The 19,569-nt window shown below is 38.3% G+C and overlaps 1 protein-coding gene across 1 annotated transcript in view; it reads left to right on the forward strand.

The window, feature by feature from the left end:
• The window catches only part of PIEZO2 (piezo-type mechanosensitive ion channel component 2), a gene marked incomplete at its 5' end in the record, with an annotated part of 89,937 nt that overhangs the window by 22,265 nt on the left and 48,103 nt on the right, over positions 1 to 19,569 (forward strand). Inside the window, 7 exons of the mRNA XM_010078967.1 lie at positions 211 to 376; positions 8,715 to 8,958; positions 10,172 to 10,268; positions 12,309 to 12,468; positions 14,902 to 14,991; positions 17,582 to 17,703; positions 18,508 to 18,579. Of these exons, the coding sequence (XP_010077269.1) occupies positions 211 to 376; positions 8,715 to 8,958; positions 10,172 to 10,268; positions 12,309 to 12,468; positions 14,902 to 14,991; positions 17,582 to 17,703; positions 18,508 to 18,579 (951 nt within the window). The remainder of the gene's footprint in view (positions 1 to 210; positions 377 to 8,714; positions 8,959 to 10,171; positions 10,269 to 12,308; positions 12,469 to 14,901; positions 14,992 to 17,581; positions 17,704 to 18,507; positions 18,580 to 19,569) is intronic.

Genomic DNA, 19,569 nt, shown 5'->3' on the forward strand with positions numbered 1-19,569 from the left:
CTCAATAAAAATCATAGAAGATGACAGGTAAAAAACCCCTAAATATATTAATAAGTTTCAAATCAGTGTAAAATATGTAGAAAATAGCACAGTCTCGGATGTTCGAAGTGTGGGAAAACAGTCTGGTGACTACACTGTAATCTATCACCACCACTTCCTACACCTGAACTAATGACTGAAATTTTCCTTGCAACCACTGCTTTCTCCTAGATGATTTCATGTTGCTGCTGTGTGCATCCTTACAAAGGCAGACATTTGAGGATGAAAATAAAGCTGCAGTACGAATCATGGCTGGAGACAACGTGGAAATTTGCATGAATCTTGATGCAGCATCTTTTAGCCAGCATAATCCTGTTCCCGACTTCATTCACTGCCGGTAAGAACTGGATCTGAAACATTTTGAAAATTGAATGCTCCTTTTTTAAAGTTCTCTAGTGTCAAAGTAACTCCCACAGCTTCAATTTTTACTTGGAATTTATATTATGTATGTTCCCATCTCATAACATACCTTTTACTGCTGTATGAGACAGCAGATAGATAGCTTCTGTGTAATCAGCTTCTGGTTTAGAAAAGGGCAGATGAAAACAAGCTCTTCTTACGCTGCTGGTTGTTTTAAGTGCTCCCCAGAGGGAAGTTCAGTGATAAATTTGCCTGAAAGCATGTATGCCCTACATGGATGCCCTGTGGGGCAGCATTTATGGTGGACTTCAGTGCTCTGGTGGCTTCCCCAAAAACACAGGCATGTTAGCAAGAATCCATTGTAGTCTGAACTGACCCACGTAGATGCTTAATCCCACAAAGTCGTCAGTCATATCCTGCTGAGTTGGTGTCTAAGTACAATCAAAATAATACTCTAATATAAGAGACAGTCCTTTGTGATATTTTTGTCTAGGCATAAGAACCATAAAAGTGTCTTGGAAGGACAACTGGCATGTCTTCCTGTTTCTCAACATTCACATAAGATTAAGAAGGTGAATAACATAAAAAGGGGATAGAGCCTGAGAGAGTCCGTTCTGGATGGTCTTGAAACAATGTAGCCATTCCTATCAGGGCATTTCAGTAAACATGGATTAGCTCAGCTCTTCTGAGTTGTGCTGGATATACTCTTAATTGAAGTTGTCTCTGAAAGTTTGATGCAGTATTACAAGAATAAGTGGAAAGAGTAAGATTTCTTAGGTATTGTGTTTTGTCAGACTAGGTGTCTGTTTTGTGAGTGCATGTTACCATCAGATGTCTGAGTGTGAAAGGAATTAAAAAAATTGAACAACTGTCTAGCAAAATCTCCTTTTTGCTGATGAACTTTTATTTCTTTTACCAGAGAAGTGCTATCACCAGAAGCCCTTCTCAAGATCTCTAAGCTGATCCTGCTGTTTCTGTTAGAAATAGTGGCCAAACACATCTTGAAATAGCTTTGAAGAGGAGACCATTGAAACACATTAAGTTGACTCATTTGTCCAGAGATTTATAGTCACTTTGGGCAAAGGGTGAAGAGTTGTCCCCCTTGAGTATTTCCAGTCTATGCAGTGGACCCAGTGCTCCAGATCCAGTAACATAAGCAGAAAGAGAGAAGTCATAATCTCTCTTCAAAATGCTCCATCAAGTGAGGATGCTTTCCAAAAGACCTCTGCCAAGTAGGGATTGGTTAAGAGGAATGTGTAGGGGAGATTGCCCGAGTGTTTTTCTTGCCACTGCAGTGGTGTCCATCTTAGCAAAAGGTAATGCAGCAGGTGCATCAGGCACACTGGTGTGATTGGTCACTGGCAAAGACCGTCACTGGTGACCCAATTGCTGGCAGAAAGAAAAGATTGAATTTTTCCTTCTTAGTCCAGAAAAATAATCATTGTGGAAAAAACTCATTAATGATGAGAATGTGTTTTAAGGCTATCTTCAGAAGGGAAAAAGAGGCAAGAAAATAACTGGTTTTTAAACAGCCTCTTTTGGCATCTTTTCAAAGTTCCTTGGAATCTGATAGGTATTTTTGGTTGTCTGTACAAGATATTCCCAAATGGCCAATCATGAAAAGTTTAAAGCACAGAGGATGTTCTTTGAAGATTTGGATGGGAATCAGAGTCAGGTTTATAATGGAAAGCAAAGTCCAAGATGAACTGGCCTGATGCCTCTCCACAATCATTTGGGTTATGTTCTGTATTTTGAGTCATATGCATGGTATGCATCAGCTTGAAGTAATTGGTGGCATCACATCTGTTCAAACAGACTGCTTGGCATGTGCTGATAAAATACACCTGTGTATAGACTATTAACAATATGCAACCATTTAATTAGGAGTTTGCAACTTATATTAAGAAGTAAGTAATATTGCTGGTGTAGAGTACAAAAAAAAAAAAAAAAAAAAAAAAAAAAAAACCAAAACACAAAACCAGAAAATCAAAGAATCCCATTAGTAGTGGCGAGCTGAACAAATAAAGTGGAATCACTTTATACTTGTTCCAGCTAAATACAGAAATCTGTGCGACTGTTTCATGTGAAGTTTTATGTTGAGTGAATAAGAAGTAGAATGAAAAAAACAAGGTAGAGAAAGAAACAGAACAGAGACATTTTTGTCTGAAAAAATACATCAAATGAATAGAAACCCTATTAACTTGAGGAACAGAGGAAATTCCTGTTTATGATATCCTTTCTTGTAGATGCTCAGGCAGGTAAGCTGTAACTTCTTTGTTTGTTTGTTTGTTTGTTTGTTTGTTTGTTTGTAATGTGAGCTTGCTGGTCTGTAATGGGAACATACTTGTAGAACAATGTATATAGGTATAAACAGACCTTTCTTTAATAGGAACTGCATGGTAGATCCTGTGTTCCTGATGGTATCTTTCTTTTCTTTGAGCCCTTAAGTATCTCCTTTAATGCTTTCACTACAATGCAGATTTTCCCAGGCTTTAGATGATGTTATTTTTGAGAGGTTGCACTGCACATATGTAATCTTAACTGCCTAATTTGCTTCAAAGAAGCACCAGATAATGGCTGGACAGTCTCTTAAAGTGACTGAATCTTTTATTAGGGCATATAAATCTTTAAAAAGAAGGACTCTCAAGTTCTGGATAATCCACCAAAGATATACCTCTGAAGAAAATGTATGCATCTGGCCTCCATCCAAGACAATTTGGAACTGAAAGGACTTTGTCTGAAAACATTTCTTGCATTTTGCCGTAGAAGTTTCAGAATGGTCTAAATGTTTAGTGACATGGACAAGAATTTGGTTCAAAGCTTATCCAAGCAAGTGAAATGCAAAATGGCATTTCTCCAGAAGTCAGTCAGAAAGAGCCAAACAAATAAGTGAAGACAACCTGGTCATGAATAAATCACAAAGCATAAAAAAATTTAGTGCTTAGTATTAATGTGTTTTCTGAGAAGCCCAATGTGTATTTACTGACATGTAAAAGAAGTGGCCATTGTGGATCAAAGCACCCTTTCTGATGTGTCTCTTCCCTTGAGAAGATGCCTGTTGGTCACTGTTCTAGTAGGCATGGTTAAAAAGCTTTTAACTGCAATATAAACAGTGGCAGAAAAAGAATGTGTTTCCAAATGCTGAATTTTCTTCTCTCTGGAGAAGTAATTGAGCTCAACAATGATAAATACACTCTAAGGAAGAGATTTCCTGAAATTTTCTTGTCCTTCCACCCACATATTTCTCAGGGGATATGTGCTTGACCCTGAGGGAGAGCACAACCATAGGCCTTTGAAACAGAAATAAAAACGAAGAAGAGAAGTAGGGGCTTTTAAAGTGACACAGGATTTAAAGTGACTTCACTGAGGATAATCCTTTCCCACAGTCTCTGATGCTGGAAAATCCTTGTTTCAGTTCCCAAGCAGTTTTCAGACGTTCTTCTAGACATTGGCAGGGAAAAAAAATGGGGTTGTAATCTACTTTTTTCCTTTTAAAAGCAGAAACAATATTAACAGGCAGTCATTGAACAGTCTCCTTTAGTGCCTGCACCCTGGGAACCATCACCAGGTGAGTCGGGTGAAGTCTCTTAAAGGCAGCTGTAATGCCTTTCTTGGAACTACACTTCTAACTTCAGGTAGTGAGAGAGTATCTGCAGGTCATCATTACAGGCTTCCCGTCATATTTGTTGTATAAAACAGATAAATATTTTGGTGCTAATAAAATGAACCTTAACAAATAAAACAGCTTTTGATTTGGGAAGTTTTAAAGTGAATAGAAGCATGAAGGAAGGGATTCACTGGTAAGAAAGTGAGAGTAAGAGAATATCAGTCCTGGGAGAGAGCTTGATGAAAATAGTGGGAACTAAGAGCTGTAGGATGCACAACACTAAATTTGAAGAAGTCCATTGAAATAAGGGAGCTAATTTTCAGAAGCTTCCATATAGCTATTGGCAAAAGGAAAATCAGTGAAGCTTCCTTCTGAAGACTAAAATGGAGCTACAGGGAAAGGCTTTGGGGATGGAGGCTTGGTGAGAAATTAGCAGTATCAGGATTCAATGAGGAAATGGATTGTGATGCAAGGTCACACAGGCTGCTAAGAGTGTAAGGAATAGGACATATGGAAGAGGGAAAAGAAAGAAGAAATTTGGTGAGTAGAGGTAGGTTACGGAATGCATATATATAGGGATAATATGCCTGAAGGAGAAGGTAGGCATCAGAAGAGGGCTGCAGGAAGAGCCCTGGAGTTCTGTAGATGTGGTGAGCCACACACAAAGGAAGACAGGTAGCTGATAAGGGAAGGCAGTGAAGCTACATGAGAACAGCTCCAGCATGAAGAACTGAGCTGCATCAGTCAGTGCATCAGCATAATGTTCTGTCATCAGTGCGTAAGCAGAAGTGTGTTCTTTGCCTGAACTTCAAAGCACTGGCTGAGGACAAACACCTGTCCTCAAAGGGGTTATCAGCTGCAGCAGCAGCAACACCATCCAGTGCCTGCAGGCAAAGGTCTGGACACTAGACTGGCCGCAGCCAAGCACATCATTAAGTGCGCCAGGAACACAACTACACCTAGACCAATCTCTTTGCAACAGGCTGGATTGTATTACAGTTAAAAATTAATTCCTGTGGAAATAAAATATCGAAGCAATCGTGATAAGACTAATAAAGCTTCAGTAAAGAAAAGCAGATCGTTTGATACGGAGAGCCATCTGAGGTTGCAGTAGCTTTGATGGATGGGTGGAATGAAATTCAAACTTTGTCTTCCTTGGTTTTGAGCAAAGTGGTATGGTAAATTATTCCAAAATGTTTTCCAGAGTATCAATGGGTTCTGCTAATGACACAGTTGGCAAAACAGCATTTTTGTTTTTTATTCATCTTTCAGGTTTCTTCTGTGTAATTTCTCATTCAGAGGTTATCATGCTATGAAAAGCCATAGTTTGATGCTCTTGGTACACTGGTGTAGTGGCTAATCTTAGTCCGATGTATGGCTGTATTCCTTGCACCGAGCTCCACACTTCCACCTTTGCATTAATCACACCAGCAGTGAGTTGGTTCATAGTCTGAATGATAGGCTCCGCCAAAATAAATAGGCTTTTGCAAATTTGCTTCTTTAAATGATTCAAAGAGCCAAAGCCAAAGAAGGGGCTGGAATGCAGAGCTGAGGAGATGAAGGGGAGTGGGACTGTCCCCTTGGGAAGCAGTTGGCTCTCAGATTTCCTAGGTGTGGGGTCAATTGCCACAGCCTGAGGGTGGCCTCTCCTGTCTATGACTGGATGTGGATTTAAAGACCACTTAGACGATGAGGTTTGGAAGGTTTACATGGCATTAATCTAATGATCTGTGTGGTCTGCAGTGAAAGCATAAAATGATGGTATATGCTATCCAAGACTAAGCATTTTCTGCTATCTGTGAAGAAGTTTTCAGACCAAGAGTAAGCACCCTTACTGACCTTCTGGATTTTCGTAGGGTCTTTTTAGCTGTTGGGGTGCCTTTGTGCTTCAGCTTCCTACTGTTGTGTTATAACCCCCAGAGCAAAGAACTGAAACTCCTCAATTCCTAACTTTCTGGAGCTTGAGGCAGAATTTAAAGATTTGCATCTGAGAATGTGTGAAGTGATTTGAGAGGTGATATGTTGAGAACTCCCTCCCCTAAGACAGGTCTTTGTTCCTGCTCTTATAGCACTTGACCTACCTATATCACTATAAACAATCAATGAATATTAGGGGGATGCATGACTCCACACTGTAACAGACAAGGAGTTTTGGCATATTGCAGCTGAAAGAAGTGTGATTTCAGGAATATTTTTATCTACCTGAGACTACTCAAGTATAGTTCTGTTGATTGTGTTCAATGTGGCATTGTTCTTGGGCCAGCACACAGGTACCTGGCATGGTTGGTGATATTCATTGTTAAGGTCTGCCCTGGATGGCTTGTTCAAACACCATATTGTAAGACGTCTACTCCAAAGTGAATCCTTGTGAGCCATTTTTATGTTTGGGCTTGCTTCTAATTCCATATTTTTAAAAATAAAAAATATTTCCATCTTTAAGAGCTACATCATTTGTCACTTGACACAGTTGTATTGTCTCCTGCCTTTTGAGACACTTTTCTTCACATCCTGTATTGTTGGTTTTTTGGTTTAGAGATGTCTAATGCTATTGTATTTCATGTATATTTTGAAAATGAGAAGAACAATTGTATCTAATATTTTAGATGATTGGTTAAATGTAGGAAATTGTTAGCATTATAGTGAAAAAGTAGCTCTTGTCTTCCTTTTCATATTCTCTCTAATTTCTGGAATTTTTAGTCTGAGAGTGATATCTGCTGTTGGATTGCCACTCAACCATGTGTATATGTTGAAAAGTTTATATCCAACCAGCTCCAGTTCTCTTTAAGAGTCAGAGTCCATTTTTATTGAAGAGTATTAAGATGTTCTTGTTTGATTGATCAATTTAGTTCCACTTTGGACTTCTCTCTAATGATGCTGATGCATTTTCTTGGTAGCAGAGGACAACAGTTTTGAAATATTGCAGTTGTTAGAGCAGTGGCAGGAAGGCAATCTCTTCTAGCCATCCTGCACATCAATAGTTATCATTAAAGGAACACAAAATATTATGGTAGTTTTTTTCTGGGGAAACAGTGAGAGCACCATTTCCAGTTCATATTAAGTTAGTGAAGACCTGTTTAAGTGATGTCTTCCTCTTCTTTATTTTCCCAGTATGTATAGATTCTTTATTAATGTTTTATCCCCCAAAACCCAGTAGCATCTCTAAAGTCATGACATTTTCAAATTTCACAGGCAGTAGTCCATGAATTTCTTAAATGTTTGCAGGAAATAAACGTAAAGGTGCTTTCTCGATACCTTTCGTTAAATGCCTCTCTTTCGCTCTGGCAAGTGAAATGTATAATATAGGCCTATAAATGTAGGACTATAAATACATACTCCTAGAAAGTTCTGAGCCTGAGAACATCAAGCAGCAGGGGCATTTTTATGTGGTTTCATACAGTGCATTTAGTTAATTTACTCCTTACATGGTTTGGCTTAGGTATATGTGTACTCCTATAGGGCTGTCTCCCTGCCTGGTTTCCGGACAAATCTACTTTTGGAGCCTGGGTGAACAGACCCTGAAAACACAGTTACATCTGGAATGAAAACCCTAAATGGGGGGAAACTGAGAATTGGTTGGTTTTGCAGTGTTTGGCTATATGTAGTACTTGATATTACCTTTGGCAGATATTCTTATTTGAAAGCTCTCTGAGTTAATACTAAGTCAAGATTTTAAGGAATCTGAAAATACCAAATTGTTTCTCACTCATTCCCACTGTGGGCCAGGCTGATTTCAGATAGCTCTGTCTTGTAGCTTTCTGGCAAATGTTTCAGTAAATTCTATCACATTTACATTCTGTAGGAACCTTTTACCTCTCAAAACTTTTACAGTTTATGTCCATTGGAGAAATATATTTTTAACAGCTGTCTTTGAAAACTTGGTTTCTAACCAGACTGAATTCCCTAGTAGTCATCAATAATACAGAACTGTTTACAGTGGAATACTGTAGCTGGCTTTTGAAGATAGGTTTGCTATAGTGTTGTTCAGACTTCTTAGAAGATGAACTCAGCTTTTAAACTGCATATGTAGCATTGACAGATACTATCATTCTATCAAGAAGTTTGGTGAGAACTTGTTTTTCCCCCTTTCATGATACAAGGCTTGATCTTACAGGGGGATCAAGGGGCCTACAGGAGGGATGGGGAGGCACTCTTTATCAGGGAGTGTAGTGAGAGGACAAGGGGTAGCAGGTATAAGCTAAAAGAGGGCAGATTTAGATTAGATATTAGGAAGACATTTTTTCCTGTGAGGGTGGTGAGGCAGTGGCCCAGGTTGCCCAGAGAAGCTGTGGATGCCCCATCCCTGGAGGTGTTCAAGGCCAGGCTGGATGAGGCTTTGAGCAACCTGGTCTGGTGAAGGGTGTCCCTGCCCATGGCAGGGGGGTTGGAACTCGATGATCTTTAAGGTCCTTTCCAACACAAACCATTCTATGACTCTATGATTCTATGATCCTGCATGATGCGAAGTGCCTTGACTGGGTATACCAAAGTGCTTATGCACATGAATGAGTTAGAATTCAGTATGTGAGCTGGGAAGACCCATGAATGAGCTAGACCCACTGACCTTGGTGTTAAACGAGTGCCTGAATGCTGAAGTAAGATGAGAATCCTCAGCAGACCTCAAGCACAAATATCAGCCAGTAGCACAGGCAGAGGAAAGGTAGCACTGCCCTCAGAAAATGGTAACTTTTTCTCCTTCTTTTACTTCCAGGTCCTACTTAGACATGTATAAGGTGATAATATTTAGTTACCTCTTCTGGTTTGTGCTTACTATAATCTTCATAACGGGAACCACAAGGATCAGCATATTCTGCATGGGCTACTTGGTAGCCTGCTTTTATTTCCTTCTCTTTGGTGGAGATCTGTTGCTAAAGCCCATCAGGAGCATTCTGCGTTACTGGGACTGGCTGATTGCCTACAATGTCTTCGTGATCACAATGAAGAACATCCTCTCAGTAAGTAGCTGCTGCCTTTCCTCTGCCCTCAACACTTTGGTTTCATTCGAAGTGCTCACAGTCCATTGAGTGGTCATTAAAAATAATTTTTCAGGCCCACAGCTTTCTGCATCTGCAAAGCAGGCTCCATTTTGATTCAGAAACTGCAAGTGCATATCCAGGGAATGGTGATGCGTATACATTATAGGAAAATGTGCACCCTTGTATTCAGTTGGGCTCTGTGAAAGCTCACAAGCTATTTTTGAAGGGCCATGTTCTGGTTTCTTTTCCTAGCAAAGTCTCTCCTTAGAAGTCTTGTGAAAATCTCAGTGGAGTGAGAAATTAGTAAGAAGTGCAAGATTAGTCATACCATTGATAAATGGTGCACATTTAATTAAAACTTTTATTTAAAACTAGAATTTTCAAGCCTAGTACTAGATGCAGTTGCCGTGTGATGTAATGTAATTAGTGAAGTTGACTACAAACTTACAAACTCCATTCCTGTTTCCTTTAGAACTAGTGTGAAATTCAGGTGAAAACAGATATATTTGATAATTAAATGTCAAATTCTTCTGCAAAATATTGAAGGTTTTCTTACGTTAATTAACTCTTTAGAGTGGATTCTTGCAGTGGCACTGATAAGTGATTGAGACAAGCCAGTAATTTTAATCTTCTTGAAAGATAAATTTAGATTTATTCCTGGCAATTTGTTTTTAGCTTTGAAGATTTTTAGTGCTGGACTGAAAAGAGCAGACATTTTTCTTTTTACATTTATATAAGTCACTGTACTGGAATAAAATTGATTTATGGGTGGTTTGAATTTGCAAAAGTCTTAAATACTTACATATGTGCTTCATTTTATGCTTGTAAATTCAGTGAAGCTACGCGTGTGTTAAGCTTGTCCATGTGTGTTTGCAAGATTAAGTCAGTGATTTATAAAAGTTGCTTAGCTGTCACATTGCATCATGTGCCAGACATATCACTTTCTCTGCAAAAACACAAACAAAACCCATATACCTCCTATTTCACTGATAATCAAAAGAACCAATTCTTGCTATTTAAAAGTGATGTGTGTCACTGGTAAAGACACCCTTCAATTCTTTTATTAATGAGATATAATACCCAATGCCAATGGCAGTCACAGTATTCTCATGTAATGTAAAGAGGTGCAATGCTTTCTTTGTCTGTATTTCTGCTATGTTTTGTTATATGAAACCATTCTTTTACTTTCCAGATAGGAGCATGTGGCTACATTGAATCATTAATTAAGAATAGTTGCTGGTTGATTCAGGCGTTTAGTCTGGCTTGTACAGTTAAAGGCTACCGTATTCGTAAGTATAGCTCATTTGTCTTCATAATTTTCCTTAAAAGAGAGAGTGTACTTTGGACAGATCCTCATCTATATACTGGACGTGATGTGCATGATATAGAATTGGCAAATTGGGCTATCAATCCTAAACCTAAGTTCAAATCCTAGACTAGTAATTGGGGCTGTGCTCCCTCTCAGCAGACACTTCTCTCTTCTCTGCAGACACTGGCACAGGAGAGAAGATGAAAAGTCCTTGACTGTCCTGGCAGCAACTCTAAACATCAGTATGTTATCAGCCGCCTTCTCAGCATAAATCCAAAACATAGCCTCTTACTAGCTGCTGTGAAGAAAGTTAATTCTGTCCCTGCCAAAACGAGGACAGTTGACTAGCAAGAAAGAATATTGAAACTATTTCGTAGAACATAGGAGATACATATGCTGAGTGAACTATTAACACCCCCACACACATATGCACAACCAGCTTTTGCTGTAAATGAACAATTTGGTGATACCAACACTTAACAGTTTCCCTGTATATGCAGGTGATGTGACACTTGAGGGTATGGTTTCACTGAACAGCTTGAGCTAAAATGTCAAGTCACCATCACTGCAAGGAGAGGGCACCTTTTCCCAGCTGCAGAATCCCACTCCTCCATGTGTGCCAGGTTCAGTTGCTCAAAGGGTAAACCAGTTCAGCTCACTGAAATGGCAAGAGGCTAAGGCAGCATAAAAGTGATAAATTTTGCAAGCATAGTGAGTTTAGGCAAATTTTTTTTTTTTTTACAATTATTCTCGTGTTTGTAGTGGTAACAGGGAGGGATTGGATAGTGTGTGTGGATGGATATAGCAAAAGGGAGGAATGAAGCATGGAGAGCAAGACACTTCACTTCTCAATGAGCTATTAATTTGGCTCCACTTTGTCCTGACACCTTGGACTGATGGTTTGAAAACACCAGATTTTTTAAGTGTTTTTTGCTGAATTTAAAGAAGTGTTTCATACTAGTGAGTCTGCAGCAAAGTTCTTAATTCCTGTCTTCATGTTTGATCTTAATAGATAAGTGGGGAGTAGGGGAAAAGAAAGGAAATAGGAAGATACAAATTCACAAGATAAATGGTGCCCAGTAGGTCTTGCATTATCCGAAACTTTTTGAGCAGCAACGGAAACTTAGAGGCAGGTTTCCAACTTCCCAGGGGATGGGCACAGCAGGCTTTGAAGCTCTTGGAGCTTGACCTTTCAGACCTATTAGACTGGCTTGCTTGATTGTAAAGCGAGCTTCAAGACAGAGTCTGTCCCTTGAGTCCTTCTGCTCTCTTCTATAGAGCAGCATAGGCCATTTAGTTTATAGTCTAGCTCTGCAAAACCCAGTTTTATTTTTTTAATATCCCCAAGAGAACTGTCTTTTAGAGAATAAAGAAAGGAAGGAAGAAAGAAAGAAATAGCCCAAGCCAAAATCTAGAGGTAGAAGGAATGGGATTTCCTCTCTGCCTGTCTCCTCCTACCCCAAAGGAAGCAGCTTTGTGGTTTCAAATATTTTTTCTCTTATGCAATGGAAAGAAACATTTAACTGAGTTGTGGAGAGGAAAAATAAAAATATTAGGTGGTGGCAGTCAAAAATTTATTTTGACAAAAATAAAACACTTTTTCATGTCGATAGTGTTCTGAATAGAAAAATGAGACAAAAAGTCATTTTCAAGTGAAAAAAAAATTTAAACATGCCATTTTAGAAAATACTGAAATGTAATATTTCAGTCTAACAAAATATACTTTTTTCCCATTCTTTGTTTTCAAGTACTTAGTAGGATAGAGTGAATTTGTTTGCAAATGATTCACTTTTGGTGACTTCTCAGTTTTCATGGGATTCACATTGTTGGAAGCTTTCCAGTTTGCTGCAAAAGAAAATATGGGAAACTTCAAATGGAAATGCGTGTCTGTTTTCTTAAGAAAAATCTAATTAAATTACCTCAGTTCAAATAATTTTAAAGGTTAAAATTATTTAATAGATGAAACAATATAAAAAAAATACTTAATACAACAGTTCTTATGCTGATTGTCTTTTTTCAGCAACCAACAATCAAGATTGTAAATTGCCCAGTGGTGAAGCAGGAATCATTTGGGACAGTATATGTTTTGCTTTCCTCCTGCTGCAAAGAAGAGTCTTCATGAGTTACTACTTCCTGCACGTGGTTGCAGATATAAAAGCTTCTCAGATCCTAGCATCAAGGTAACATAGTTTTAAAAACTTAAATAAACTAGCTCAAGTCTCTCATGATTACGGTACTTATTTGTTTATGATAGGTAATTCTGAAAGAGTCTTTTAACGTTGGTTTAAACAATCCATGCTAAATTCATAAGTGCAAACCCAACTCTGACAAAGCACACATGAGAAAACAAATTAATTGAGAATCTGATAGAAATTAAACCATCTTTCCTAGCAAACACCATCTGCTGCTCTCACAGCCCTTATTAAAAGCTGTGAAAGTTGATGTGTGTTACAGCATTCTCTCAACATCAATATGTATGAGAGCGAATGCCAGAGTTTCAAAGCCTTGGAAAGAAAACACGCAGCTATCAGAGACTGTTTGAGACAATGGGCCTTAGAGATCATGACTCCAAAAATGTCATATGAGGAAGAATACAGGAAAGTTATGACATCTGGCTGAGCAAGACTATTGTGAAGACACTCAGGTAGTGTCACATCACTGAACACTGACAAGGTGTGGCAAGGCCCTCTGTGGGCCTGTTACTTATACTTTATCACAAGCATCTAGTCATAATTATCACTAGCACAACCATTCTGTTTTTTAAAAAGAAGGAGAATCAGGAATTAAATTCTGATTTTAATTTCAGTAAGATTTCTAAGTAATTACTTTTTTCCATATTAAATGTATTGTGGCATTTTTGTTTTTTCACAAAAAACATATGAACATTGATTTCTGTCTGTGTTTGAGGGCAAAGTTTTGCTTGTGTGTCCTGAAAGGAAGTATTTTTTATTTTCCTCTTCTTCCCCCCTCTGGGATTACTTTAAAAAGCAGGCATGTTTAGCTGCCCATACTGAAAGAAATTCACCACTGTAAACCAGGCTACCAAAAGATCTCTACCTCCGTCCCATATTGCCTCTCTCAGACTTTTGCTCTGGGTTGAATTTCACTGCTGATGCCCGAGATTTCTGGATACTGCCTTTCTGCAGCTTTTTTTTTTTTTTGTATGATGTGTTCACAGTCAAAATAGCACAAAGCCAAATCATGAGTATCAAAATACCTCCTAATTTGGAAAGTTTGCAACCAGAAAGAAAGAGCAAGCTCATGTAAATGGCACTGGGCTGGGTTGAAAGAAACATTTTTGGTTCCTACTTACAGATTCATTTCTTTGGGTAAGTTACTGAACCTACCCAGACTTGAGTTCTCCAGCAGCAGAAGTGGAGATGTACTGGCCTATGTCAGGACCTTTGTTAAAATAAATGTATTAATGACCAGGAAGTGACAAGATATTACAGGAAGGAGGGTAATATAAATAAAGTGATATAATTATTTTTTAGTCAGCTGCCTGCATTGCTAAAATCCAAGCTTTGAATTTACATGGACAATGGAGAAGGTCAGGTTTGGATTCAGACATCATGGTCTGAGCCTGTCTTCTAGTTAAAGTTATTATTCTGAAATACCTTGCCTAAAAAAGATTAAATTGTGATTCAAACAGTGATGAGTGTCCAGTGACAGTTTTCAATAGTCCATAAGAATTTAGGAGTGATGAAGTTGCTAAGGGGAATATGTCCTTCTTTGTTGTACTTTAGGACAATAATGAAGGCCAATATTGATAGTATTCCTTTGAAAAAATATAATTATGATTATCCTGCATATTACATGGAAGAGTTATTTATCTCACAAAAAAACGTGGTTGAAAAATTAATTAGAAGTGGTCTTATGAAACTATAGCTGTTCTTACTTAATTCCTGACAAATAGCTTTAATTCTATGCTACTTCTTTAAGAGAGACTTTGAGACTCTTTGAGAGTCTTCAAGAGCTGATGAGTGAATAATGAAAAATGTCCAACACATGTGATCTGGACATCCAAATCAATGGGTCAGTTACATTTCTAATGAAATTGAGTTAGAAGCCGTATTCTTTTGGCACACCAGAATCTTGCTCAAGAGTTTGTGTCATCAGATTGTAAGCACTGTAGTGTTCAGAGGGTAAAAGTGAAGCTGAAGCTGTGCTCATCACAGCCCTGGATAAAGCTGGATTTTGCTCACAACTTCCAGGGGGCTGAGGCAGAGGAATGAGGTGATTATAACACTGAAATGGCTATAAAGACCAAATCCTAGAGGTATGCAAGAAGTCCTAACTTGATCTTGAACACGTGTTATGTGTTCTTAAGGACTGGTAACTGAATTCCTTGAACAGCTCCTAGAGGAACTTACAGTCTGAGTAGGGATCTCAGTGTTTGGCTCCAGATCTTGAAATTATTGACTGTAAACAGATCAGTATTCTGGCATAATTGATTATTTCTTTCAGGCCTTGGATAATTTTATTTTATGCAAATTAAGTCATGTGCAGAGGGAACACAGAATTCTCTGTGATTACCTGGCATAAGGGAAACGTAGAAACATTTAATATTTCCTCTCCTTTTTTCCTTTCTTGTGCCCCCCTTTCTGCTGTAGGGGTGCTGAGCTTTTCCAGGCTACAATTGTGAAGGCTGTAAAGGCGAGAATTGAAGAGGAAAAAAAATCAATGGATCAACTGAAAAGACAGTATGTATTTAATGTTTATATATATATATATGTGCACATACATATGCAGATATTTCACTGATTGTTGGTATTTGTCTAGCACCTTCTTTTATAGAAATGCTGACTAAGTTTTGAAGTATGATTTCACAATTACAAAAATTACTCTCTGAGCGTTCAGAGATCTTAGGTATTCCAATATTACATAGTTTTAGAGTCATCTTTTCCAAAAAGACAACATACGGCAGAATCTAAAATTTCATTTAAATGTAGAATTACATTTCTAGGACACAAGGTTGTGAGGTTAACATAAACAATCAGAATGGAATATACTGACTTACCTGCTCCTCAGTGAGCCTGAAAGTACAATGGAAACAAGCTGTTTCCTATAAACTAAGAGAGAAGATGTGTGAACCCTTCTGTTTGTTCTGAAGTTTCTTCTAAACCTTAGAAATCCAATTATGACAGGTTAAGAAGGTAAGCTTATAACTGTGCTGTATTTTGTATCTGCTAGAGGTCCATCTCAATTGTAGTTTTGGGTTATCCTGTTTTGTGTAATATGAATGCATACAACGTAGATGAAATGGGGGGGGGGGGGGGGGGGGGGGCCCCCCCAGCCATTGTGCTAATTCCCCACGTGGGAGGAATCCTTTTTCCTCTTTCTTTCCCTCCACTAGTTATCCTGTTGTGTTCTCAACTTGTCCCTCCCCACATCTCAGAAGAGTAGGACAGTCAAGTGCAAATCCCGTATGAAACTCATGAAAAGGGTAGGCAGATTACTAATCAGAAGTGCCACATTAACCCTGTCTCACTTGAAGGTGCAAGCCTAGATGGTTATAAAATAGGAGACTGAGACACAGGAACTGGGTTAAAAAAACCCCAGAAATTGAAACAGCAAGGCACCTAGTTAGGGAAGCTGTAGTTAAGAGCCACCTAAATAGCCTGAAATCACTATGGGCTAAGGAAACTCGGTAACATTCTGGCCCTGCTGCAATGGATGAACATATTCTCCTTTAGTTTACCATTATTAGGATTTTGTTCCGTATATCTGTATTCCTGGTAAAATTTGCTGGACGCTTGTTGCTTCCATTTCATTTGTGATTCCTTCACTAGTTATTGACTGCAAAATATATATGTTTACATTCATTGAAAATATTTGCATTCAGCTTTACTGGCCTGGAGATCCTTTCTCTTTATACAGCCAATAAGCCACTGCTTTCTGTTGGGTGCAGCCAGCATGCTTCTTTAATAACTGCAAAAAGCTTTCAAAGCTCCTCCACCACCAAGCATGAAAAGCCATTGCTGCTTCCCAACCAGACGCCAAATCTGACTCCTGACAACCTCTTTTACACCTGCATAACTGAAGAAGCATCAGAAGGCTGCAGGGAGAGTCCTCCCTGCCTGAATGCTTGGGGTTTCCCACCAGATGATGTATTGGGCTGTTGCTGGTGCTGCTCTGCGCTTGAATCAATCTTATCCCAATTGACAGGATGTGACTGTCCTGGAAATCATTATTTTCTGTTGATTCTGCAGATTTTAAGATCAAGGAGATGATATTGCTTGCAATAGTGCCAAAACTAATTTATGTTTCTCTAAACCTTACTAGTTTATATTTGCAGGATGTCTGACTTCAACAATAGAGGGTGTTTTTTTATTTAGTTCAATATTATGCTTCAGTACTTCATACAGTTTAAGCTCATTAGGATGACGAGAACTGTTAGCCTGGACAGAAGGTTTGAACAGTCAGGTTGTCCTGACTGATATAGCGTAAATTCAGCAGCAGATGAATGATAGGGACAGAAATCTAATAATCTACCAAATAATAACAGCTAGCTGAGATGAAAGAGTTTTTCCCTCTCTGGTGGGTGGTTCTTCCCTAACAAATAGACAGATTAATAAAACTATTTAAGTGCATTTTGATCACTGCAGTTACAAAATCATTTGCTTCTAATCCAGTTGTATTAAAAGGACTTATCCCTGTTGATTCCAATTTTTTTTTTTTTACTGCCAATGCCATTTTTCAAACTGTGAAAACGAAGTTTTATAAGACCAGGTTGCGCTAACTTTACAAGATTGCAAACAAGAGGATTGAAGGCTTGCCTACATCTGGACAAAACGGAACCAGTTTAAGTCTTCTGTATTTCCAGATCTGTGCTACAAATTAGAGCCTAAGGGGTGAAGATATGGCACAAATAGTTTAGGAACAGCCACATCCCTGGTTCAGAGTAGCAAGTTTCAGGAAAACCACTGCATTGGGCAGAAGTTCTTTTCTCAGAGCTTGATTTGCTATGTTGTAGCTCCTGACAGCAATTATTTAATATTTAAATGAAAATAAGATAGTTGAGGGGGAGTAAGTAAAACAGTCACGTGATAGCAGGCAACTTATCTCTCACTGACCAGTGAGTGAACATCTAGGCTTGACCCTCCCAGCCAGCCCCTTCAGAGCCATTTAACTCCTTACGTTTAAGGGCAGGATTAATGACAATGTGGAATGGATATTTCCGTTAGAAATGTTGGAGTGTGTATGTGTGTATGGATGTGTTTAACACTTGTTTTTCAGAGTGGGTCCAAAAGGTTGAAGATGTGAATCTTATAAGATTCTTCCTTTTGCTAGAATGGATCGCATCAAAGCCAGGCAGCAAAAATACAAAAAGGGTAAAGAGAGGATGCTAAGCATGACCCAGGAGTCCTCAGAGGGGCTGGAGATTCAGAAGGTTTCTGAAGAAGATGACGAAGGTACCTTTAGCTATTGTTGCGCCATAATTGCAGTTGAGTGCTAGGGACCTAATAGACCTAATAGTTGGACAAGTGATAAATTGTTCTTCAAAACTGACAGCGTGTAACAAGGTTGTTAGCTGAGTATCAGTTTGGAACTTGACTCAGCAAAACAGGATTTTGTACTGCAAGAAGGTTTAGAGAAAATGGTTTGCTTTGAGGTTACTTTTGGTTAACTTCAGGCTGTTGGCAAAAAGCTGAATAGCAGCAGAGGTTTGTTTTGAACAAAGACATTGTCTATAAATCACAGTATTACAAATAGGTAGCATCCACATTTTTCCAGCAATGTTTTCTGGGTGCTGTGAGTTTTCAGTTACTGAAATGTTTGTATACTTTTAAATGTTGTTTAAAACATGGCAGCAGATAAAATTACGCCTATCTAGTGCTACATTTCTAGTACTGACTTGGGATCAGCACTTACAGGATTTAAAGTTTTGAAGCCTGAAATGTAAGGGGATTTGAGAGGAGGGAAAATATTTTCTTCTTAAAATTACAGTCAACTGTGACTGTATGTTTTAAAACACAAAACTGAACTTTTTAGCTGGTTTAGAGTAGAATGCTGTTTTAACTGCTGCATAAACCAGAGTATTTCTGCTTAGTGGTCATGCTTCTGAATGATTTTAATATTGAATGTATTCACTAGATCTGACATTTGATGTGTTCATTAAATTTTAGCTCTTTTGAGAGAAATTAAAAATTATTAACTAGTGTAAGAAACATGTTTCTCGTTTTGTAAGATTAATATTTGGACATATTTTATTTTAGGAGAAGCAGACAAAGAGAAAGCCAAGGGCAAAAAAAAGCTGTGGTGGCGGCCTTGGGTTGATCATGCTTCCAGTAGGTTTTCTCAATCATCTTACAAATATGTGGATTTAACCCTTATATCCTTGACCAGAATGAAGGCATTCCCATGACCTGTTTGTTTTATACCCGATTTTATGATTGTGACTTGATAGAAGGCTTGATTTTTTCAGCAACTGATTTCTACTTCCAAATCTTCAAGGAGTGAGTTAAACGATATTTTGAGCTTCTGTGTGTTGGAAGCATAGGTAGCTCATGATACGTTGGGCATTCTTAGAAAAATATCAAATCAAATAAATATGTGCCAAAAAGAATCTGTTTTGGCCTTAAAAGTCTCAACTGCCCCCTACTGCAAAGCACAATATATTTAAAAGTGTGAAGGTGAACGTTTGCCAATGCATTCTAAGATTAGTCATAATTTCTTTTGCATATACACACGTCATGCATCTTCTTTTATGGTTCATCAGTCATTCTGCTGTCAGCTGTAGAAATCTGAGTACCACAGGAAGACAGCAAGTCTATTTGCAGGACTAGGCTGTGTAGAGCTCAGCTCTTTTATCACACTTTAATGTACTGTTGATGCCAGTTGTTTTGTTATTTCAATTTTTTGTGTGTTAGCGAAAATATCTTCTGCCTTGTGCACAAGAAATTATTATCTTGTATCACTTGAATCATTGTTGCATTATGAGTTTTTAATTTGTTTGTAGCCCAGTCCAGGGGTATGATATAGTTCTTTCCTACATTATGGATTGGGTAAAACAAGAAAACTAAGTAGACTGCGGTCTCAAATCAGATATCCTTCTACTGGATGTTTGTTGAAGGATATCAGATATGAGATATTTAATAACCTCTGAAGGTTTAAAAATCATTCAAGTGTATAGCACTGATCACAGATAAATATGAATGTTTATATTGTGCCTAGTCATTTAGTTTAAGAGAGGTACTCCAAGTAATACTTTTGCACATCTACATACTGTTTAATTTACCTGTGTGTTTTTTTATAACTTCAGCATATATATTTGCCAA

This window comes from Pterocles gutturalis, unplaced genomic scaffold (genome assembly GCF_000699245.1).
Source record: "Pterocles gutturalis isolate BGI_N339 unplaced genomic scaffold, ASM69924v1 scaffold21608, whole genome shotgun sequence".
NCBI classification, from domain to species: domain Eukaryota; kingdom Metazoa; phylum Chordata; class Aves; order Pterocliformes; family Pteroclidae; genus Pterocles; species Pterocles gutturalis.